This window comes from Pseudochaenichthys georgianus, chromosome 15 (genome assembly GCF_902827115.2).
Source record: "Pseudochaenichthys georgianus chromosome 15, fPseGeo1.2, whole genome shotgun sequence".
Classification (NCBI taxonomy): Eukaryota; Metazoa; Chordata; class Actinopteri; order Perciformes; family Channichthyidae; genus Pseudochaenichthys; species Pseudochaenichthys georgianus.
The window spans coordinates 11,857,231-11,876,396 of record NC_047517.1 but is presented as its reverse complement, the minus strand read 5'-3'; the positions used below and the strand labels follow the sequence as shown (position 1 = coordinate 11,876,396).

Genomic DNA, 19,166 nt, shown 5'->3' with positions numbered 1-19,166 from the left:
GCAGCACTCATCATATAGCAGAGAAACATCATATCCATCACATCTCTCTATCTGTTTTAAGCCGAATAAACATTTTAAGTAGAATTATCGTGTTTTAGATTCAAACAAAAATAATTTAAAAAAAAAAGGATTATTAAAATATATTCTCTGAAGTGGACAAAATTACAACCTAAACTAAATTCTGCTGCTACAAATTAGCCTTGCCCTATAAGGGAGCTATTGGTCACCGGGTTATTCTTGAGCCTGTGTTTCTTTCTTTTACAGCTTTTAAAAAGGCTTTCCAAAGTTGAAAATAAACATACTATAAGTAGGGATGCACGATATTGGTTTTTTGAAACCGATAACTTCCTGCTTCTCAAGACCGATACCGATACCCGATAATACAAAACATGTTACGCCACTAATTATTTTAACGCGATTAACGCATGTGTATTTTTTTTCATCGGCCGCCCCGTAGTTTCAGAGCGCATCGAGTTTAAAATACCATCTACAAGCTGATGCTGCTGACAGCCCCGCTCCTGCCGTCCGCTTGTGGCAGACCACACTTCCACGCTCACCGGCAGGCACTGACTGGCCATCGGGAGGACCGGGAGGGTGTGTGTCTGTGTGGCCCGAGCGAGCGAGAGAGAGACCTTACGTGCATTGTTGTTGTTAGCATCTGGTGCTAGCTAGCTGCGCTAACGGATATAAGGAGCTGTTTAAATGAAAACAGAGGAGCGCTCTATCCACACAACTGCGCCGAGCACTTGACTTTATGCAGGTAGCCAGACAGCGGGACATTGGAGGAGAAGTCAGCACACTCAGCACGGATAGTGCGCAACATGATTGCAGCGTCCAGGCAGCTCTGGTTCGAGCATACGCCTTGAGTTGCAAAACTGGCAAACTTCTTGCCTTTTTCAAAAGCCTCGTCGATAGTTAAAAGCCCCGGTGCCTTTGCAGCTGGCTTTGGATTTGCCGCTAGTTTAGCAGCGCAGGCGTCTTCGTACGCTTTTAACACACCATCGTAGCGATGGCGATGTTTCAGGTGACTGATCAGGTTCGAAGTATTATAGCTCGTTGCCTTTTTCCTCCTCGTGGAACTTCTGCATTGCATTTGTTACAAATAGCAAGCGAACTTTCCAACTCTGAAACTTTGAAATAGTCCCATACCACCGACGACATGTTTGTTTACTGTCCTGGCTTCACGGCCGCACACCATTTACGTCACAGCCAGGCATGAGTTAGGGAGCGCTGGATGTGTGAAGAACTCCCCTCTTCCTAAACCACTAATAGCACAGTACTGGCAAACGGGAGGAGCTGAGTGAAAAACAAGCGCCCCTCATCCCAATCCACCCACACCGCAGTATTTTTTTCTTTTTTTTTACCCAAAAAATATATTGTATATTATCGGGGCTATTAATACTTGTATCGGGTTTATCGGGATGACGTCATAATTCCTAATACCGATAATTATCGGGCCGATAATTATCGGGCCGATAATTATCGTGCATCTCTAACTATAAGGCATCAGCAGTCAGAATTTGATCAATTAGTCTTGAGTCAAGCTGGAATGAGTCCTAAAACCCAGAGTTAGCATTTGCCACTACTCTTGTTCAACATTTCTTTATATATTCAGCACCAACAGTTTCAGGTCGTTAACAATTTCAATTTCAAAAATAAAACAGTTCCTCAAAAGACAGTCTTTTTATATGAGCATTTGTCAGGGGCTGAACCACAGGCTATGACCCGTTTTATGAGTCTCATATTGATATGACTCCTTCTGGTAAATAATAAGGTGTTAAAGTGAGTGTAGGTGGATCTCTTAAGCATGCAGACAAATGCATTCTCCATATGCACGCACACGCACACACAATTGATGCAAACCGGAAACCCATTTCCAATTCTGGCATGCATTCTACTTTCCATTCAATTTCACAAATAGCATGAGGGAGGAAACTTTTTTAATACTCGTCTATTATAGGACACAGAATGAGTTCCAATCAATCTTATAGATGGCTCCTCTACAGTAAGCACATATGTGTGTGTGACTCTGTGTGTGTGTGTGTGTGTGTGTGTGTGTGTGTGTGTGTGTGTGTGTGTGTGTGTGTGTTTAAACATCACACAACAAAACTGGGAAACAAGAGACCAAAGTTACTTAAAAATAATACGTTTTGCAGAGCAAAGAGACAGAGTGCTTAATTTCTAAATGGCTGCGAGCTGTTCGAGGTGATTTTCTCCGACACTGACTCATTGTTATTTGATTCATGTCTGCCTACTTTTTGAATATCGATCCAGGAACTGGAGGAATGACTCATACTCGGCCATAGAGGCACTGAGTCACTACAGAGAGAGAGTGGAAGCTGGCTCCCGATCTCATCCTGATGCCACCCTGCTTTATGAAAGCCCAGGGGCCGGGAGGCCGAGCCAACGTTTGGCTTAGCAGCAGTAATGACGCTCAAGGCCTCAGCTACTTTATCTACCTTATTTTTGGACACATCCACCGTATGCCAAGCCGGGGGTCTTTAACTTTTTTGGATTTGTTTGACTGGAACTTTAAGCTTTGATTTAGGATTCAGGCTCTGGGAGAGTGTTGTCCAAAAATCATTTTGGGAAGCAATTGTGAAAATTAAAGGGAAACTTTGACCAAAATAAATGGGGAGGACATCAAAAGTGGCAATGAATGGAGATTATGTTTGGATTTAACTTGAGAATATCCTCATTAAAACCAAATATTTGCTGAGTATGGTCAGTCAAAGTGTGCAGAGAGGATCATCAAATCAAGTTTTATTTATATGTTAAAACGATTTTTGGTCGAGCCAAAGTGCTGTACAAGCAGTGGTGTAGTGGGCGTTGGACGCGGGGGTACGCCGTACCCCCACTTATTTGGAGCATGATCTTTTTTGTAATAGTCTAATAAATATAAAATCATTGCCAGTCTTATCAGTTGCAAGTGTGTATTTGTTGTAATAATGACAAAAACATAATACATTTCACAGTAATTATAATAAAAAATAAAAACGATTTCCTTAAAGAATTATGATTAGTCATCACGCTCGTGACCCCGCGGCGAGCTGGGGGTGTGTCAGTGACACACCCACGGCCAGCTTACCGCCCGCCGATTTTGCGGCAGCTCTTTCCCTCAAGAACGCTAACGAAAAAGCTCTATAGCCTAATGGCAGGCAAACATTTTTTACTTGACTTCTTTTCTAAAAAGAATATAATTCACAAGAAGAAAGAGTCTAGCAGCACCGAAGCTACAAGTGAAGCTGCTACTAGTACTACAGTCAGTGGCGTTTCTATATGTACAAAAGTGGTGGGGCACAAAAAACTCAGATGTCTAAATATAAGCTTCTGCAGAGAGGTTCATGGCTGGTGAGACACTGGCACTGACTCTTCAGGTTTACAAATATATTAAATCAAAATATAATATTATTTTCAAAAGCTTTTTTTGTCTGATGCTTCAATTACCTTTAAACAGACAGTTCAACAGAAGGATACCCAAAAAATGTAATTTTATCATTTAAATATTGAATTGTTCTCTCTTAGTAAGATCCCATTTTCAATAAAATTGCAGTCTTACCTTGAAGATTAAGTCCATTTGCCTATCCTTCTGGACAAAAATCTCTATTACTTTTTTGTAAAGTCCTCCTTATCTTCTTGTAGTTTCAAAAGTCTATCATAAATCTAATCTAATCAATAGATTTTTTATTCGAAAATGATAAAGTAGGGTAGACATGTGGATATTATCCGGCTGAACAAAACGTACATTTATCTAACAGCTACGTTTCCCACAGATCTTATTTTGAGCTATTTTCTAAAATCCTATGGAGAAATCTCGTTGCTTTTTTGTCGAGGGAAGCCATGCGCAGCTTACTTCCTGGTTTTAGGACGCCTCACTGCAGGGCTGAAGTCGAATAGTCCATTTAGCTTAGGAACCTTCCTAAAGGAGTGAAATGACCCGGAAGTCCCTCAGTGGCAGCCATGATAAGTGCCGTTCGAATTCTCTAGAATGATAGGAAAGGAGGTTTCAAACTTCCTTTATAACCTCCTTTAGCTTAGGAACCACTGGACCTCCCTAACCGACAGGAGAAGCGAAAATGCTGCCCCACAATGCCTTGCAGCCGCAGCATTTGCCGTCACTCAACAGTCGGCCGTTCACGGAAACAACCGATTATGACCGAGAAATGATATCATGAAAGTTACGGTGCTTATTAAGCATTTTAAAACATAGGTGGTAAGTTGCCAAAGTGCTAACGTTAGTTTTCACTGAAGTTATCAAATAAAGTCAACATTTCAGTCTTTACTGAGCTGTGTGGGGTTTGTTCAACTTTTAAAAGATGTTTGAATGGTGATATACACAGTGATAGATGTTAAGGACTAACGTTTATAATAAATACATCTGTATTGATTTTAAGATCTTTAGTTCATACAATCATACGTATTGGGATCATTTGTATTAATGTGGACCGGAGGGAGAGGGTGACGAGCATAAGTTTCACTTTCCTTTTTTATTTCAATTCCAACTTTGGTCCTGAAGAATATGTTTCTCTGTTGTCCACGTTCATAAAGCAAAGCAACAGCTTCAGAGCACGGTGCAGAGTCTCTAGATGAGTTTACAGTAGTCCCTCGTTCTTATTAAACATCCATGTTGTCGTCCGCTGTATAGAAAACTGTGGTTTCCATAGTTTCCCCACAGCAGCAGACGCACACAATGACGTCCGCTGGCGCATCATAAACACGTCGGATAGTGAAAGTGCATTCGGATTCTCTAAAGTGCCACAGTCTCTTCTCCTAAGTCCTTTTTAATTCTCCTATCCACTATCCCTTAACCCCGTGACGTTTCACTCAGAGGTCAATGAATAGACGATAGGGTTAGAATTTAGGAGCTGATTTTTAAACTATCCGACTGCAGCCCCGCTCTCTCTCCTCTTCACACACCACACTTTTCGCGGCACACGTACTTACAGCCAATCAGCTCTGAATTATGTGAGATGACGTATGGTGGGGATGGCAGCACTTTGCCCCTATGGTCATTATTTTTTGCCACACACATTAAATAGGAAAATACTCTGAGCATGCGCAGTGTAGTTTTTGCAGTCACCGTTCACTTAGACAGTCAGAGGAAGGGGCAGGATCAGGGTTTGTCCCACATGGCTCTAAACAGCTCAATAGTCACACACTGTAGACACTAATTAGAAGAGCACAGACTAAAACAGCAATGTACAGACGAATCAGATGATTAAACATGATCTTAAAATATATGTTATATATTTTTTAATTTATTTTTTGCATTTTGTTGTAATCATTATTTCAATACTTTCTGCTGACACTAGGTGGGGCTGTGCCCCACCTGCCCCTAATGACCAGTCGCCACTGACTACAGTACATCATCAGAAGAGCCGCCTAAAGACGTGGATAATGCTAGCTAACGTGCACGTTCCCCTGGCTAGCTCAAGCTCACCTTTCCCAGAGGTATGGACGTGACATACCCGTGGATAGACTGCAAAGCTGGGAAACTGGGCTGCAAAGTTTGTTCATCCATATCTGATGTATCAGTCTTCAAAACGCAAGGTGTGTGTGTGAAAAAAGCAGCGCCGTCTGCTTATTTGCAATGTAGGCTAGGCCTAATCAGAATAATTTCCAGTCCAGATTCAATGTTTGCATTAGTAGGCTATATATATTTTTCGTTTTGTTTATTTAATAAGTTAATTTCAGGACAACTTTGGGAATTTTGTTTGTTTGTTATGAGTTTTAAATAGATTTTGAAAGTGGAGAAAGAGAGAGAAAAGCAGCGCTGTCTGCTTAGTTGCAATACTGTAGTTTATGCAATTTAGGCCTATACATTGTTTATGTAACGTATGTGCCAGTGTGTCCATGGTTTTGAGTCTGTGTGTGTCTGTTGAGCACAGCGCCGTCTGCTTTTTGCAGTACAGTAAGTAAAGTAGGACTAAGCATACCGGTAGTTTCTGTGGACCTGTCTGTCCGTTGTGTGAGTGCACTGCGTGCGTGCGCACTTGTTTGGCATTGTTTGGGATGACCTAATTTAAAATAGCGTCCCCCCAGTAAAAAAATCTCCACTACACCACCGTGTACAAGCAATAAAAACACTTTACTACAATAGCAAAACAGAAGACAACAAATTACAACAGGAACAATGAAAAGTACACACAGGGAAATGTCAGGAGTCGTGCTCCGCTCTGACTAGAAGGCCAGAGAGAAGAAGTGAGTTTTAAGTGTAGATTTAAAAACCCCTAGGGTCATCATCCCCACTAATTGGGACGTGGATTTATGAAATGTGTTTTTAAGGCTGGTGTTATTTCGTATCCGTAACTAATAATGCCTAAAAGTGCTATGGTGTGTATGGTCTTCGATGCCAGTTACGTTATCCCCCATGTCCGTTAGGGTCGTACTGTAGACTGTCCGCATGTAGCCGATCATTTGAGACTGCCAAACTGTTGGCTTGGCATTCCTGGTGACAAACCATACTCCTTTTTCATTCCCTAATCCAGTTTAACTGGTGACTATGCACCTCTAACTGGTTTGCCAAGAAGAAGATGGCACTGAGGAGATTTGCCTTTACTACTTTTCCTGTCGTGACAGCTCTTACTGCAGTTACTGCACTTACCACAATTAATATGATCCATCTTTAAATGGCCAAAAAAGACATCCAATTGGCCCGGCAGCATCATGTTGAGTGGATAGTCAATATAAAAGCATGGAACGCCCAAACCCCCCAGGAAGTGATCCTGGCGTTCAAGCAAATTTGTTGCCAAACGTTTGTATTACGACTTCCATGTCAGTCTCTTTGGGCCCAAAAATACTTTTTCATTTTGACTAACACTGGGAGAGATATATCTGTTGATCACCCAGCTACCAACGGCCAGTACGAATGCTTGAATATCTAACATCTCCGTATGTTTGTACTCGGGAATCAAACCATATCGGCATTATGCGCTACTTAGCAGCTTCCATAGGAATGAACATGCACCTATGTATCCAGCTCTCTTTAGACACCCATTGGAATTCCAGGCAGATGCAGGGCCTCAGTTATAGCCTAAATGGAAGCGCATGTTGCAGCAGGACTGTAGGGGTCACAGCCTGTTGTGTCCCTTTGGCACACTAGTCTGATCTAACCCTGGCATGACCATCTCAAAGAAAGCTACCGTGTGCCTTCATAGTGATATAGATGTATAGACATCAGAGCAGAAGTGGCATACCGTGTGGTAGTTTAATGTCTGTGTGCATGTGTGCGTGTTCGTGTTCGTGTGTATATGTGTGTTTATTTACAGAATGTGTTTGTATGCCAGTCTCTGCATGGGGCTTGATTAGGGGGTCTTGAGAGACGTACAGCTTAATTGAATGGCTAACTTTAGTCCACACACACACACACACACACACACACACACACACACACACACACACACACACACACACACACACACACACACACACACACACACACACACACACACACACACACACACACACACACACACACACACACACACACACACACACACACACACACACACACACACACACACACACACACACACACACACACACACACACACACACACACACACACACACACACACACACACACACACACACAGGAGAGAGGGCATAAAGGTCAGCGACCTTCATGAACACCTTTTTAAAAAGCCTCCATCAAACTGTAAACCTGTGTGATAGAAAGGAGATTTGATATACTCGTCTTGCTGTTACTTTATACTAATATCTTAATTCAGGTGCATTATTCAAAATGTAGACTGTATTTTCGGCTTTATAGGTAAAGGCCAAAAAGGGATATCCCCACAATAAAGATGGTTGGGTGTGTAGTGCGGCTGTCCTCTCCATGTGTCCTTGCCAGGGAAAGGTCCATGTGCTGTCCAGCTTTGAGTTACGGTGCAACGTAATCTCTGTCACAGTGCCATAAAGTTAGCCCAGAAGCCACTCCACCCCTTCTAATCCTCTAACCTGTATTCTTACTTTCCCTTTTCATCCGCGTCTTTGCCCTCAAACCTTGCGACAAAACTATTAAAAACACACCAATTAGCCTTCCTGTTGCACTGGGTGACAGGTGCCTTTATACAGTGGTGCAGTGATGACGTGTTGCAAGGGGTTCCTTGTCAAATGCCAATGGGATTTTTCCAATGGCATTTTGTAATATTCCAGAAAATAAGCTCTGCCAACACATGTTTATGATAATTACACATTTTGTTCATCAGAATAATCCACACTTATTAAAAACACTTTTATAACGGCTGAAGCATAAATCGCCAGAATTATATGGCTAACGATATAAACAAAATCAAGACTGTTCAATTACTTCTAGCTCGCTAACTAGCTCATTTTAAGCATATACCTCTTAAACTGAAACAGATTTTTACAACAATCAGTTAAGAATTGTTAAACAATGTCTATAGTTGTAAGAAGATAGCTAACGTAAGGCTACAGTATAAACAAACTATATGACGTAACATGACTTCACGTCACCACCGCTAAGCTAAAGGCAGCTAATGTCCGCCTTCATTAACATTAGCCTAATTTAGCCCCTCGTTAGCAAGTGTTGTTTTTATGACACATAGAAACTTTGGACATTTATCATTAGACTATTCACTGACACTAACTAATATTGGATTAAGGACTCATTCCTACACAGTGTTCTCAGCAATATTATACACACTTCTGACCCATTATTGAAAAGATTTACTTCTTCAGTTTGAATTAAATTTAGAAAAAAAGCACTTTATTAAATAGAATCCTAATAACAGTTATATTGACTCATGGGAATGTTTCCTCTTTTAGTTAGAAAACTATGATTTGGGCGTCTCAGTACCTGACACACATCATCAGGGATTCATTGCCACGTTTATCTGGTATACAATACCATGTAATTCACATTGTCCTAGAGACAAAGCTTCTCTCTTTATGTGGAGTCAATGCAGTGTTTAGTTCAAAAACATTTTATGTAAATGATGTTTTTGCATGTGGGCCATTTGTTTACAATGTGATGTATTCATCCACATAGACACACAAAGGGTCTATTTTTATCTATCTAACTGCATCTTCCGTTTTGATGAAAACTTTAGTGAAGCTTGTGTGCTCACTTTGCTTTAACCTTGTTTCTTACTACATTTGAATATGGATATTTCCCAGCGTTTTCTTAATGAGCTCCTTCTCTGTTTCATTGCTCTCTGATTTCTCTCCCGGTCTTTATGCCTCTCCTTCTCCTCCCTTCGCTGTAACCTCCTCCCTGTCTCCTTCTCATAATGATCTGCCAAAACCCTATTCCCGGCATTTCATGTGATAAAGATTTCTTTTTTCGTACCTGCAACATTTCATTTGACGGCTTGTTGTGGTTTACTAATTAGCAGAGATGTACTTGATGTATTCCCTGTATATGATAACAGTTAAGCATGTAAATGGTCATTAACAGGCAACCATATACTTTAGTGAGGACTTTTAGACTCCATACTGTTTAGCATGTGATGAAAGAATAACCTTCTCTTAGGGGGATGTTATGTCTTTGGCCCAGTTAGTCTGTTTTCCAATTCGTCTACCGCGGCAGGATTACGGAAAACCAACTTGGCCAGTTTTTATGAAACTTTGTTGACAGCTGTAGCACGGGCCAAGGAAGAACCCTTTTATACAAATAATGTCTACTTTCGTTAGCTTGCAAGATCAGGGTGTCCGCGGGGTCTTAAAAAGTATTAAAAGTTGATAAATCAACTTAGCAAAAATTAAGGCTATTAAAAAGTATTAAACGGCATTTTCCAAGGTATTACATTTTGTAGCTTGTTTTCAATAAGTATATCAATTGTCCAAAGAGGTTGTATTCTACAGTCTGCCTGAATGTAATCCTTGTGTAGGTGTGTAGTGTGATTCTGTGAAGTTTATTTATGGCATCCCGTTGGATTGGACGTCATCTGAACAGGACATCGCACGCTCACTGCTTGATAGCGCGCGAAGGCCCGATTACGCCGGTTGTTAAACAACATCGTTATGGGGAAATGCAATTTTCATCTCTTGGGAACAATGCCTAAATCAAATACTACTTTCTAATCAGAGTTGGGTGTAACGCGTTACAAAGTTTATATCACGTAGTCTCTTCTTCTTCTTCTTCTTCTTCTTCTTCTTCTTCTTCTTCTTCTTCTTCTTCTTCTTCTTCTTCTTCTTCTTCTTCTTCTTCTTCTTCTTCTTCTTCTTCTTCTTCTTCTTCTTCTTCTTCTTCTTCTTCTTCTTCTTCTCTGTTTTCCGGTTGTTGCCTGTTTTGAATGATGAATACACACTACCGCCGCCTGCTGGTAAGGAGAGTTATTGCCACTGACGCATGCGCAGTTCGTACGTGCTCGGCTGAAGTCTTTGCAGTGTCTGGTTCCAGTGCAACACATGGCCAACACGCAGGAGAACACGCCGGCGCAACAGCGTGAGCAGAGATAGACTGCGCAAAATATACAGATAGCAGGAGACAGAGGACAGCCACGGTCAGATAGGAACACATTCAGGATCTGGATCAGTCTTATGCGACAATGGAAACTGAACTAAAGAGAACATTTGAAACTTTAGCAGTCTGCGTGATCTGCCTGCAGGGAGGGGCGGGCTGCGAGTAAAGTAACGAGTAAAGTAACAAGTTACTTTATGTAGAGAGTAACGAAGTAGTGTAATATATTACTTTTTTTTAGTAACGACCCCATCTCTGTTTCTAATGGTTTCTTTTTCTAATAAACCTTGCATTGGGTTGGTCACACAATTCATTCTCTTGTGCTTTGTTCTATCTGAATTATGATAAGGAGTTATCACAAGCTGTTTCGTTGTGCTATCTTACAATCAATACGGTATAGTAAATGTGAGGTAAAGTGTGTCGCCACTGGTTGGAATTCGAAGTGGCGATGAGGTCTTAAAATGTATGGAAAGGGTCTTAAAAAAGGTCTTAAATTGTATTAAATTTGACTTCAGGATTCCTGCATATACCCTGAAGATATAGCATGTGTACTGCTTTAATGTGATGTCAGAATAATTGGTGAAAATGTGTTACGGAACGGAAGAATTCCTTTGATCACTCCCTCAAGTTGGAACTTAGAAACAGAAACGCTCTTAGCAAATACATTCAATATTATACACAATTTCTTAGCAGTGCCCATGTTCAACCAATCAGCTACTATCATTTATACAGCCCAATATCACAAAGTGTCCATTCCTCCCTCTTAATTCCACTCATTTCATTTTAAATAAAAGACGTGTGCTTTTTAATCTAAGCGTGTAACTTGCAATTCGACAGAACATCTATTGTTCCCGTCCATCAGCCATTCTCCCCGTGGCCTTCCTGCACCTCTTCTTCCCTCCACTGAACCGTGAAATGACGTGTTGCTAGCATCCCGTTTGTTTTTATAATGTGTCCAAAGCACTGTCACTTTGGCCGTCTAGCCGTTTCCGTCAGCAGTTGGAGAAAACCCCGCCAGTGTCTGTATCTCCTGTTTCACAGAGTTGTTTGTAGGGTGCATTTCGCATGGCACCCCAAGGATCCTGCTGCAGCATCGCATTTCAAAGGCATCTACTCTCTTTTCCATGTTGGTGTTGTACATCCAGGTTTTGCAAGTAATGGGTTTGTCAGTTACATGTTTTGGGTAGGGTTGGAAATGTCCTCCATACCTTTTTAAGCGGCGTAAGCTGAGCTGTAGCAATGGCCAATGCTCTTCAAGTCTGAGGTACAGTGTTACTCACTGATACGGGTTGGGACACACACAGTGAGAGCCAGTATCAGGAAGTGACCCCTGTGGTGCTGCAGCAGCAGGTGACCTCACCGTGACCTTTGGCTACTGCTCACCTAGAAGGCTGTGTGTGTGCACTTAACATATCAGCAGTGGGTTAGCATGATTGTACGTGTGATTACAAAATAAAACGTGTGTGTGTGTTTGTGGGCAGGTATTAACATTTCCTGGGCGAGTAGTGTTTCACCCGCCGGGTCCTCTGAGTCTTGAAAGGCTCTTCTTCAGGCTGTATTTAGGTGAACAGTTTGTCCCGTTACACACACAGGAGCAATGTCGGGTTGTCTATCAAACGACTGGATGTTGGACTTCCTTTTCTTGTGCCTCTACTGATGGGATTTGTAGTTTTTAACGGCTGGGCTGATGGGGGAGGAAGCTGCGCCGCTGACTCCCCGTCTGTGAGTACCGTGTGCAGCCGCAGCAGATGATATGAAAGGCTTTTAATATCACGTCAGGGTAAACAGCTTTATTGATCAGGGCAGGTTGACGGGCCGGGCAGAGGTTTAATGTGAGAGTGACATTTTTGAACTCGTAGTCCAGTATCTTTTCGTCAATACTCTGTATTATGTTAGTTAAGGTCAAGAGTATTTTTTATTTTATTACTTGATTTTATTAACTTTGTTCATTTTAGATTGATTGTCAAATGACTGTTGGCAGTTATATTCGGCATCTAAACTGACTCATATTTAAAGGGGATCACTTTCTCTTCTAAACATCTCATACTTTATTATTTATTCTCCTTTTACCCTATCTACCTCTTCTTTCCTTTACTCCACCCTCCATTGGTTCCTCTGTCCTTAGTCCTGTAATGCTGGGCAGTGTTACTGCAAGAACATTTTAAAAGCTTGTAAAGTGGGTTTATTTTTTATTTTATTTTGTTCTCACACCAATTGTTTCCTTTTCACCTTTACTACTCTGTTCTTATCCCTCCTCTCCTTGATTCCTTCCCTATTTAGTCTATTTGTCTCTACTTTTCCTCTTCTCACCACATCTCTGCTCCATCTCCGGGTAATTGTCCACACCTCTCCATGTTTCTTCCTTTCTGATCACTTTCCCTCACTCCTCTCCTCTTTCTTTACTCAGTATTGTCTCTTTGGTCTGTTTCCCCTCTATTTGCTCTCTCCTCAATCTCAACAGTGTGAAATCCAATAAATCAACATACTGTAGCGACTCAGATAAAACCAATACTCTTCCCCCTCTCTTTCTCTTATTGATTTGAAGAGTTCTGCAAAGCGGCCTGAAACAATAGCGCACACAACAAACAAAAGACACACAAATAGCACAGAGAACATTTGATCGACTGGCCTTAATGAAACAATTGTCTCCTTCGCTCTCTAGTTACGCTTCCCTCTCATTTATTTATTATTTACAATCAACATTCCTTTCTAGTTTTTCTCGCATGTGATCATCCTTTAACTTGTGGGATTCAAAGTGGATTGAATTCCTATGGAATGCTTATACTATTGGATCAAAAGAGTAGTTTGGATTGGAACAATTTGTATTTAATTTTAGTTTGTCAATTGGGTTGTCCACACCTTTCGGTCCAACAACATGTATTAACAACTATTGGGTGGATTGCCATGACTTTTCTATACACTCGTAATCAGCATTACTTTTGTGATCCACTGACTATGATTTTGATACTTTTGGTTAGGACTGAAATGACTGCTACTTGCTGTAGATGATGCGATTAAATGTGGTGAACCGTAATGACTATCTTGATTATCTGGACTTTAGATGTTCCCTAACTTTCAATAATATATGTTTCCATTTTCACTGTTTAGGGCTGCTTTATTGTGTCGAGAAAATCATAATCAAAATGATTCATTGGCAATTTTTAGATCACGGTCATTTAACACAATTGCTCATTGACTTTAGAAACATCATACATTTTAATATGTTTTATTGTTTTTTACTGTCTGTTTTTAACTTGACATGCTATTTTGTCAGTACATAAATAAAACAAATCAATAAAATATCACTATATATATCTACACACATATATTTAAATATAAAATACATAAAAAAAAAAAATGATGTCATATTGTACAGTAAACTATTAAATGCAATATTCTGTTTGATTTATAACACCAGACATAACAAGAGCATAATGGTGTAACTAAATGCAAGTAAATAATAATTGTATCTCCATTATTCTGTATAAAAGACAGAGGCCAACATTTTAAATGTTAATAACATGTAATTAATCGCTCAGCCATAGTTTGGCTTACAACTAAACACCAGCCAAATTAAAGAAATGTCCCTCAGCCTCAGCTTAACTTCAGTCTTGATGCTTATTACAGTATAGCTAGTGATGGGAATCATGGCTCTTTGAAGGGAGTCGGATCTCATGGCTACGTTCCTTTCCGAGAGCCGTTGAAAAGAGCCGTTTTATTTTTTTAAAGGGCGGGGTTAATAGGTTTATCTGCAAAATAATCACCTGGATAATGATTGACTGTATTGCCAGACATTTTTTATAACTTGCTACATCTCTCAGCCAGCCAAACTACTACTCAAGCAGCATGTGTTATGCCATCATCTACGGCACATTTGCATTCAGGAAAGCAAGTTAAAGGCGAGTGGATTTATGGCAGGCAGTGAACCAACGATGAAAAGAACGGCTCTCACCAAGTACGACTCGGTTCCCTTCGTTCGTGCCAAAGAGCCGTTCAAAAGAATCGGATCGTTTGCGAACGTCACATCACTAGTAGTAGCATTCTAACACCTAAATAAAGATGTGAACATGGCGATGCTAAAGTAAAGCTTTACTTGGTCACACCATGTTTGAAGTACGCTCGTACGGCCATGTGATGAGTCGATGTTTCTCAACCAACAAGAAAACGTCAACTCGTAAAGACTGACCACCGTCCTAATCACAAGTGTTGACTCGAAAAGTAGTAGTGTTAGCAAACGGGCTAACAGTACTGCTAGCTGCATTTCGTCCTCTCAGCACTTGTACTCTGTGTGCATTGACAATAACGTTGAATCGTAATAAAAAAAAAAAAGTACTCTAATGTAATTGTATCTAATGTGCATTGTCTGTTTAATGCTTATGGATCAACTGATTGTACAAAGTAGGGTTCGGGTTTCTATGAGTGGTGTTTGTGTATTTGCTCATTGGCATGTGTTCTGTCTTCTAGAGGTATCCAGCAGCAGTTGTCCAGCTACAGGGAGACGGTGATCCGGCAGGCCACAGTGGTGGCGGGCTCGACCGTTCACCGGGACGACGCCCCAACCTGCGGCATCTGCCACAAGACCAAGTTTGCAGACGGCTGCGGGAACCTGTGCTCCTACTGCCAGACCAAGTTCTGTGCCCGCTGCGGGGGGCGAGTGTCGCTGCGGTCCAACACGGTAAGAGAGGCCAGAGGTGGGGTGACGTTGGAGCAGTGTGTCAGCGTAATGGCTCCTGTGAAATCATAAATGATCATATCTTTATTCAAAGGATATCATATAATCCATTTTTGGCGAATTTGGGGGGCTTAGATTTCCTTGTATTTTTGTGCCTATTTGATCCTCTTTTTTCTTAGCCTATGTACCATGTGTTGGAGTCCTAGCCAATAGAAGCGTGAGTGTAATATAGTGATGTCATTATGTTAAATAATTAAACATCCAATGGAGGCGTTTCAGGCAGGGGGGGGGGGGGGGTGTGGGAGAGAAACTCCCTCTGGAGGGAACACGTGGATTTTAGCCTCTGTAGACCATTTACATGCACACAAACCTATACAACACACTAAAGGAAAAGGAGAAGCATAATAGGGCCTCTTTAAACTCAAAGAAACATTGTAACACTGCTTGTGATCTTCATCCAAGGGAATACAGTAACTTTACTTTTGTATCCTGGTCACCTAATCCAGTTACATGTAATCCCTTACTCTCAAACCTTGTTAATAAACTTGTCACACATGCAACTGTGTCTGATTCGGCTACATGAAGGTCTCAGGTGGAGGTGATGAGCCATGACACATACTCTAAGTGTGCCCTTATGTGTGAAAAAGCAAGTGTATAGTTTGCTCTGCATGTGTGTTGATATGTACCGTGTCAACACTGTGTGTGTTACTGTGTATTTATGTGTGCCTCCACCCATGTGTGTGAATGCGTGTACGTGTGTGTGTGACCCAGGCAGGAGCTGGTAAAGGTTAATTGGGCATTACACTGAGTTGTGGACGGAGGGGGTGATCTCCCACTCTGCCTCTTTCTCCCAGGGGTCCGGAGGTGCCCTATACACACACAACAGGGGGAGGTGTGTGTGTGTTGGCATCGGTAGACCAGTCTTCCTCTGAAATAAGTGACGTCCCCCTATTCCCCCCATTCCCCATCCCCTACATCGCCAGTTTGGCATTTAATGACACACACACACACACACACACACACACACACACACACACACACACACACACACACACACACACACACACACACACACACACACACACACACACACACACACACACACACACACACACACACACACACACACACACACACACACACACACACACACACACACACACACACACACACACTTCTGCCAAAGCCTTCCACTCTCTGTTCTACACTCTAACTTCTCATGCTTGTCATTTTTACATTTCTATGTGTTCATTATACTTAAAAAGAAACAACATTTTAAGTTCCCCAGCACCCCCCTTGATCTGATGATCGGATGCACAGACCACTGCGCCACCCGTCCTAATATATACTTATGCAGGCACTGTAATCCTTTACAGCTCGAAATTAACACGACAACAACGTTTTATTTTATTCCACATAGAGTGGTAAAGTAATGAGTCTTAAAACCTAAAAAGACTTTTTACCACATCCGGCTGCTGCGTCTCGTAGTCAATGTTTTTTTAACGTGGTGATAAGATCTGTGATTACAGTAACACAAGCTTAAGAGATGTCCCCGTTTTGTCCTACGACATGAAATACGTCAGGATAAACACTCCACTGGTGAATGTCCACATGTTCTATGTGTCATAACACGATGGTTGCTAAGAAGTTTCTAAATAAACTACTTAACGCCATCATGCCGACACAAGTAAGCCTTTAGCTTAGCGGTGGTGACCATGATGTAGTTTGCTCTTTGCATTACGTTTGCTTTGTACTTCTGCCGATTCCATTTAAGCTTGAAAAATCACAAAGTGGTGTTGATTAGTACGATTAGCCCGGCTGGTTCTGGTTCAGTATCAAGGCAAGGCACGTTTATTTATATAGCACCTTTCAGCGCCAGGCAATTCAAGGTGCTTTACAAAAATGAAAGACATTCAGACAAAGGCATTTAAAAACAGTAAAAGATAATAAAAGAAACATTAAAAGAAAAACAAAAAACATTTATAATCAGTCATTAAAAAGAAAAGCTAATAAAATAAACATGAAAAGATAAAAGTTACAGTGCAGTCTAAGGTATGAATAGTTCAATTATTTCGGTTCTTGAATTATAATTTATTCACAGAACCTCCCTTTGGAAATCCGAACATTTCCGTCCCGATTGCTAATTTAGACTGATTGTTTTCACCATGTTTTGCTCGCATGACATCCACAATCGGACCCTCGGGAGGGTGTACTAGCCCCCTACTCTGCTTTGCGTCCCATAACAAAGTCTTTAAGTGTTACCTGAACACCCCGTGTTACCAAAACACTATTTTTCACCCGTCGGTGATGTGATACTTGTTCCTCAGTACAACTCGCCCAAAAACTGATCGTAAACCCTGGCTACGATGGATATCCCAAATATCAGGATCCTGAAGAGAGTCTCCAGCACACCTTTGTTCGACTGCCGAGTAAAAATGTAATACATAGGAATGCACACCAGCTTTCGGTCAGAAACAGCATCGAACCTAAAACAAATTCTCACACTGACATTCGTTGCAGCAGAATGATTTAGTTTCTGTTGGCACTGGAGCACAATCTGAGCAGTGGCACCACCTGTCGGGGTTTGCTCTCGCAGATCAGGTTCTAAGGGTTCATCAGCCAAAACATTAGAGTGTATCCTTTTCCATAACATCCCCATCCTTCATATTTTGGTATGCCATTTTCTCCTGGTTCAAAGGCAACGAGTTTGCAATACAAAAGAGAACAAAGAGCGGCAGTCATCAAATATGGATGTCCAATTAATGATCTTAGTGGTAGTTTTTTATTATTATTTAAAATTAAAATAGTTTATTAATACAATTATTGAAAACTGAGATACATTAATATTCTATCTTTTATTGGACATTTTACTCTAATTTCTTGTGTCTATATAAATATATTTATTTAATTTTATGTTTTTGTTGTAAATTCTTACTCTAATAGAGCATAAAACCCATTTCACCCGGGATACATTTAATTTTCTGATTCTGCTTATTACATTGTTCACTGTCGGGCTGTAGTATCATTGCCATGCTTTCAGATATCATCTTTGCTCACCTTCTCTCTGTCTTTCTTTTCATTTCACATGGATGGCTGACTGGGCTGCAGGAGGACAAAGTGGTGAGTTTCTTTCCAGTTTCTGGACTACTGCCTGCAACCTTTAAGACAATCCTTTTTAATGTGTCCAGACAGTGTGTATGTGTGTATCATTCTCTCTGTCCGTCCATGTGTCTATTATTTTCACAAGATGAATAAGAAGAGGCAGTAGTAGGTAGCAAAAGCCTTAACAGTTTAAAACATAATTCCTTTAATAAATAAGGGACAAGACTTGTTCTGCAGATAGATATGACCCATATAGACCCTTGATTCTCCTCAGCAATTGTCTGTTCTCCTTAGCAGCGGTCTGTCAGCGAAAAATGAACAACCTTTGACATGTTAAAATTGACCAATCAGAATCGAGTATTCAACTAAGCCATGTAATTAGATACTTTAATCACTTATAAAAAATACATTCCCTAGACTAAAGTCATTCCGAGTATGCATTAGATGCAGGGAAACAATCTGGACCTCAGATATAGACATCACATTCAACTAGCATTATTTTGGGGTAAGCTGTAGCTTGAATTTCAGCCGTTTTATACAGTCTATGATTTCTGCAAGCAGCTTGTTTTAATGGATCTGAAGACTATCCCATACCGTTGCCCTCGAGAAGAAATGATCTAATTTGCTGAGAATATTGATTTTTTTTTTTCATTCATCCATGACAGTCATACTCACAATCTTGGACGGTTGGCTTTGTTGCTAAAAGTGTTACCTTACTCAAAATATACAGTGGTCGAGTTCTTTAATGCCTCAACTATTAGAGAAAATAATTGAATGCAAATTAATTTCTGGTTCTCAAAGCTTTGAAAGACTTTGAAATCAAGTTTGCCTGCTCGGGCAGTGTTTCTCAAACCTTTTCATACCAAGGACCACTTAACCAATAAAAAACACACAACTCCCCAAATATCCAGAAACAATAGGCCTGCTTATCACTCCAACAGTTTATAACAACATGCAAAACACCGC

At 40.8% G+C, this 19,166-nt stretch overlaps 1 protein-coding gene and 1 long non-coding RNA gene across 2 annotated transcripts in view; one reads left to right on the top strand and one right to left on the bottom strand.

Moving 5' to 3' along the window:
• The window catches only part of LOC139435228 (uncharacterized), a 203,112-nt gene that overhangs the window by 47,192 nt on the left and 136,754 nt on the right, over positions 1–19,166 (bottom strand). The window lies entirely within an intron of this gene.
• The window catches only part of rims1a (regulating synaptic membrane exocytosis 1a), a 145,767-nt gene that overhangs the window by 15,519 nt on the left and 111,082 nt on the right, over positions 1–19,166 (top strand). Inside the window, exons 3-4 of the mRNA XM_071205706.1 lie at positions 14,891–15,101; positions 18,207–18,218. Of these exons, the coding sequence (XP_071061807.1) occupies positions 14,891–15,101; positions 18,207–18,218 (223 nt within the window). The remainder of the gene's footprint in view (positions 1–14,890; positions 15,102–18,206; positions 18,219–19,166) is intronic.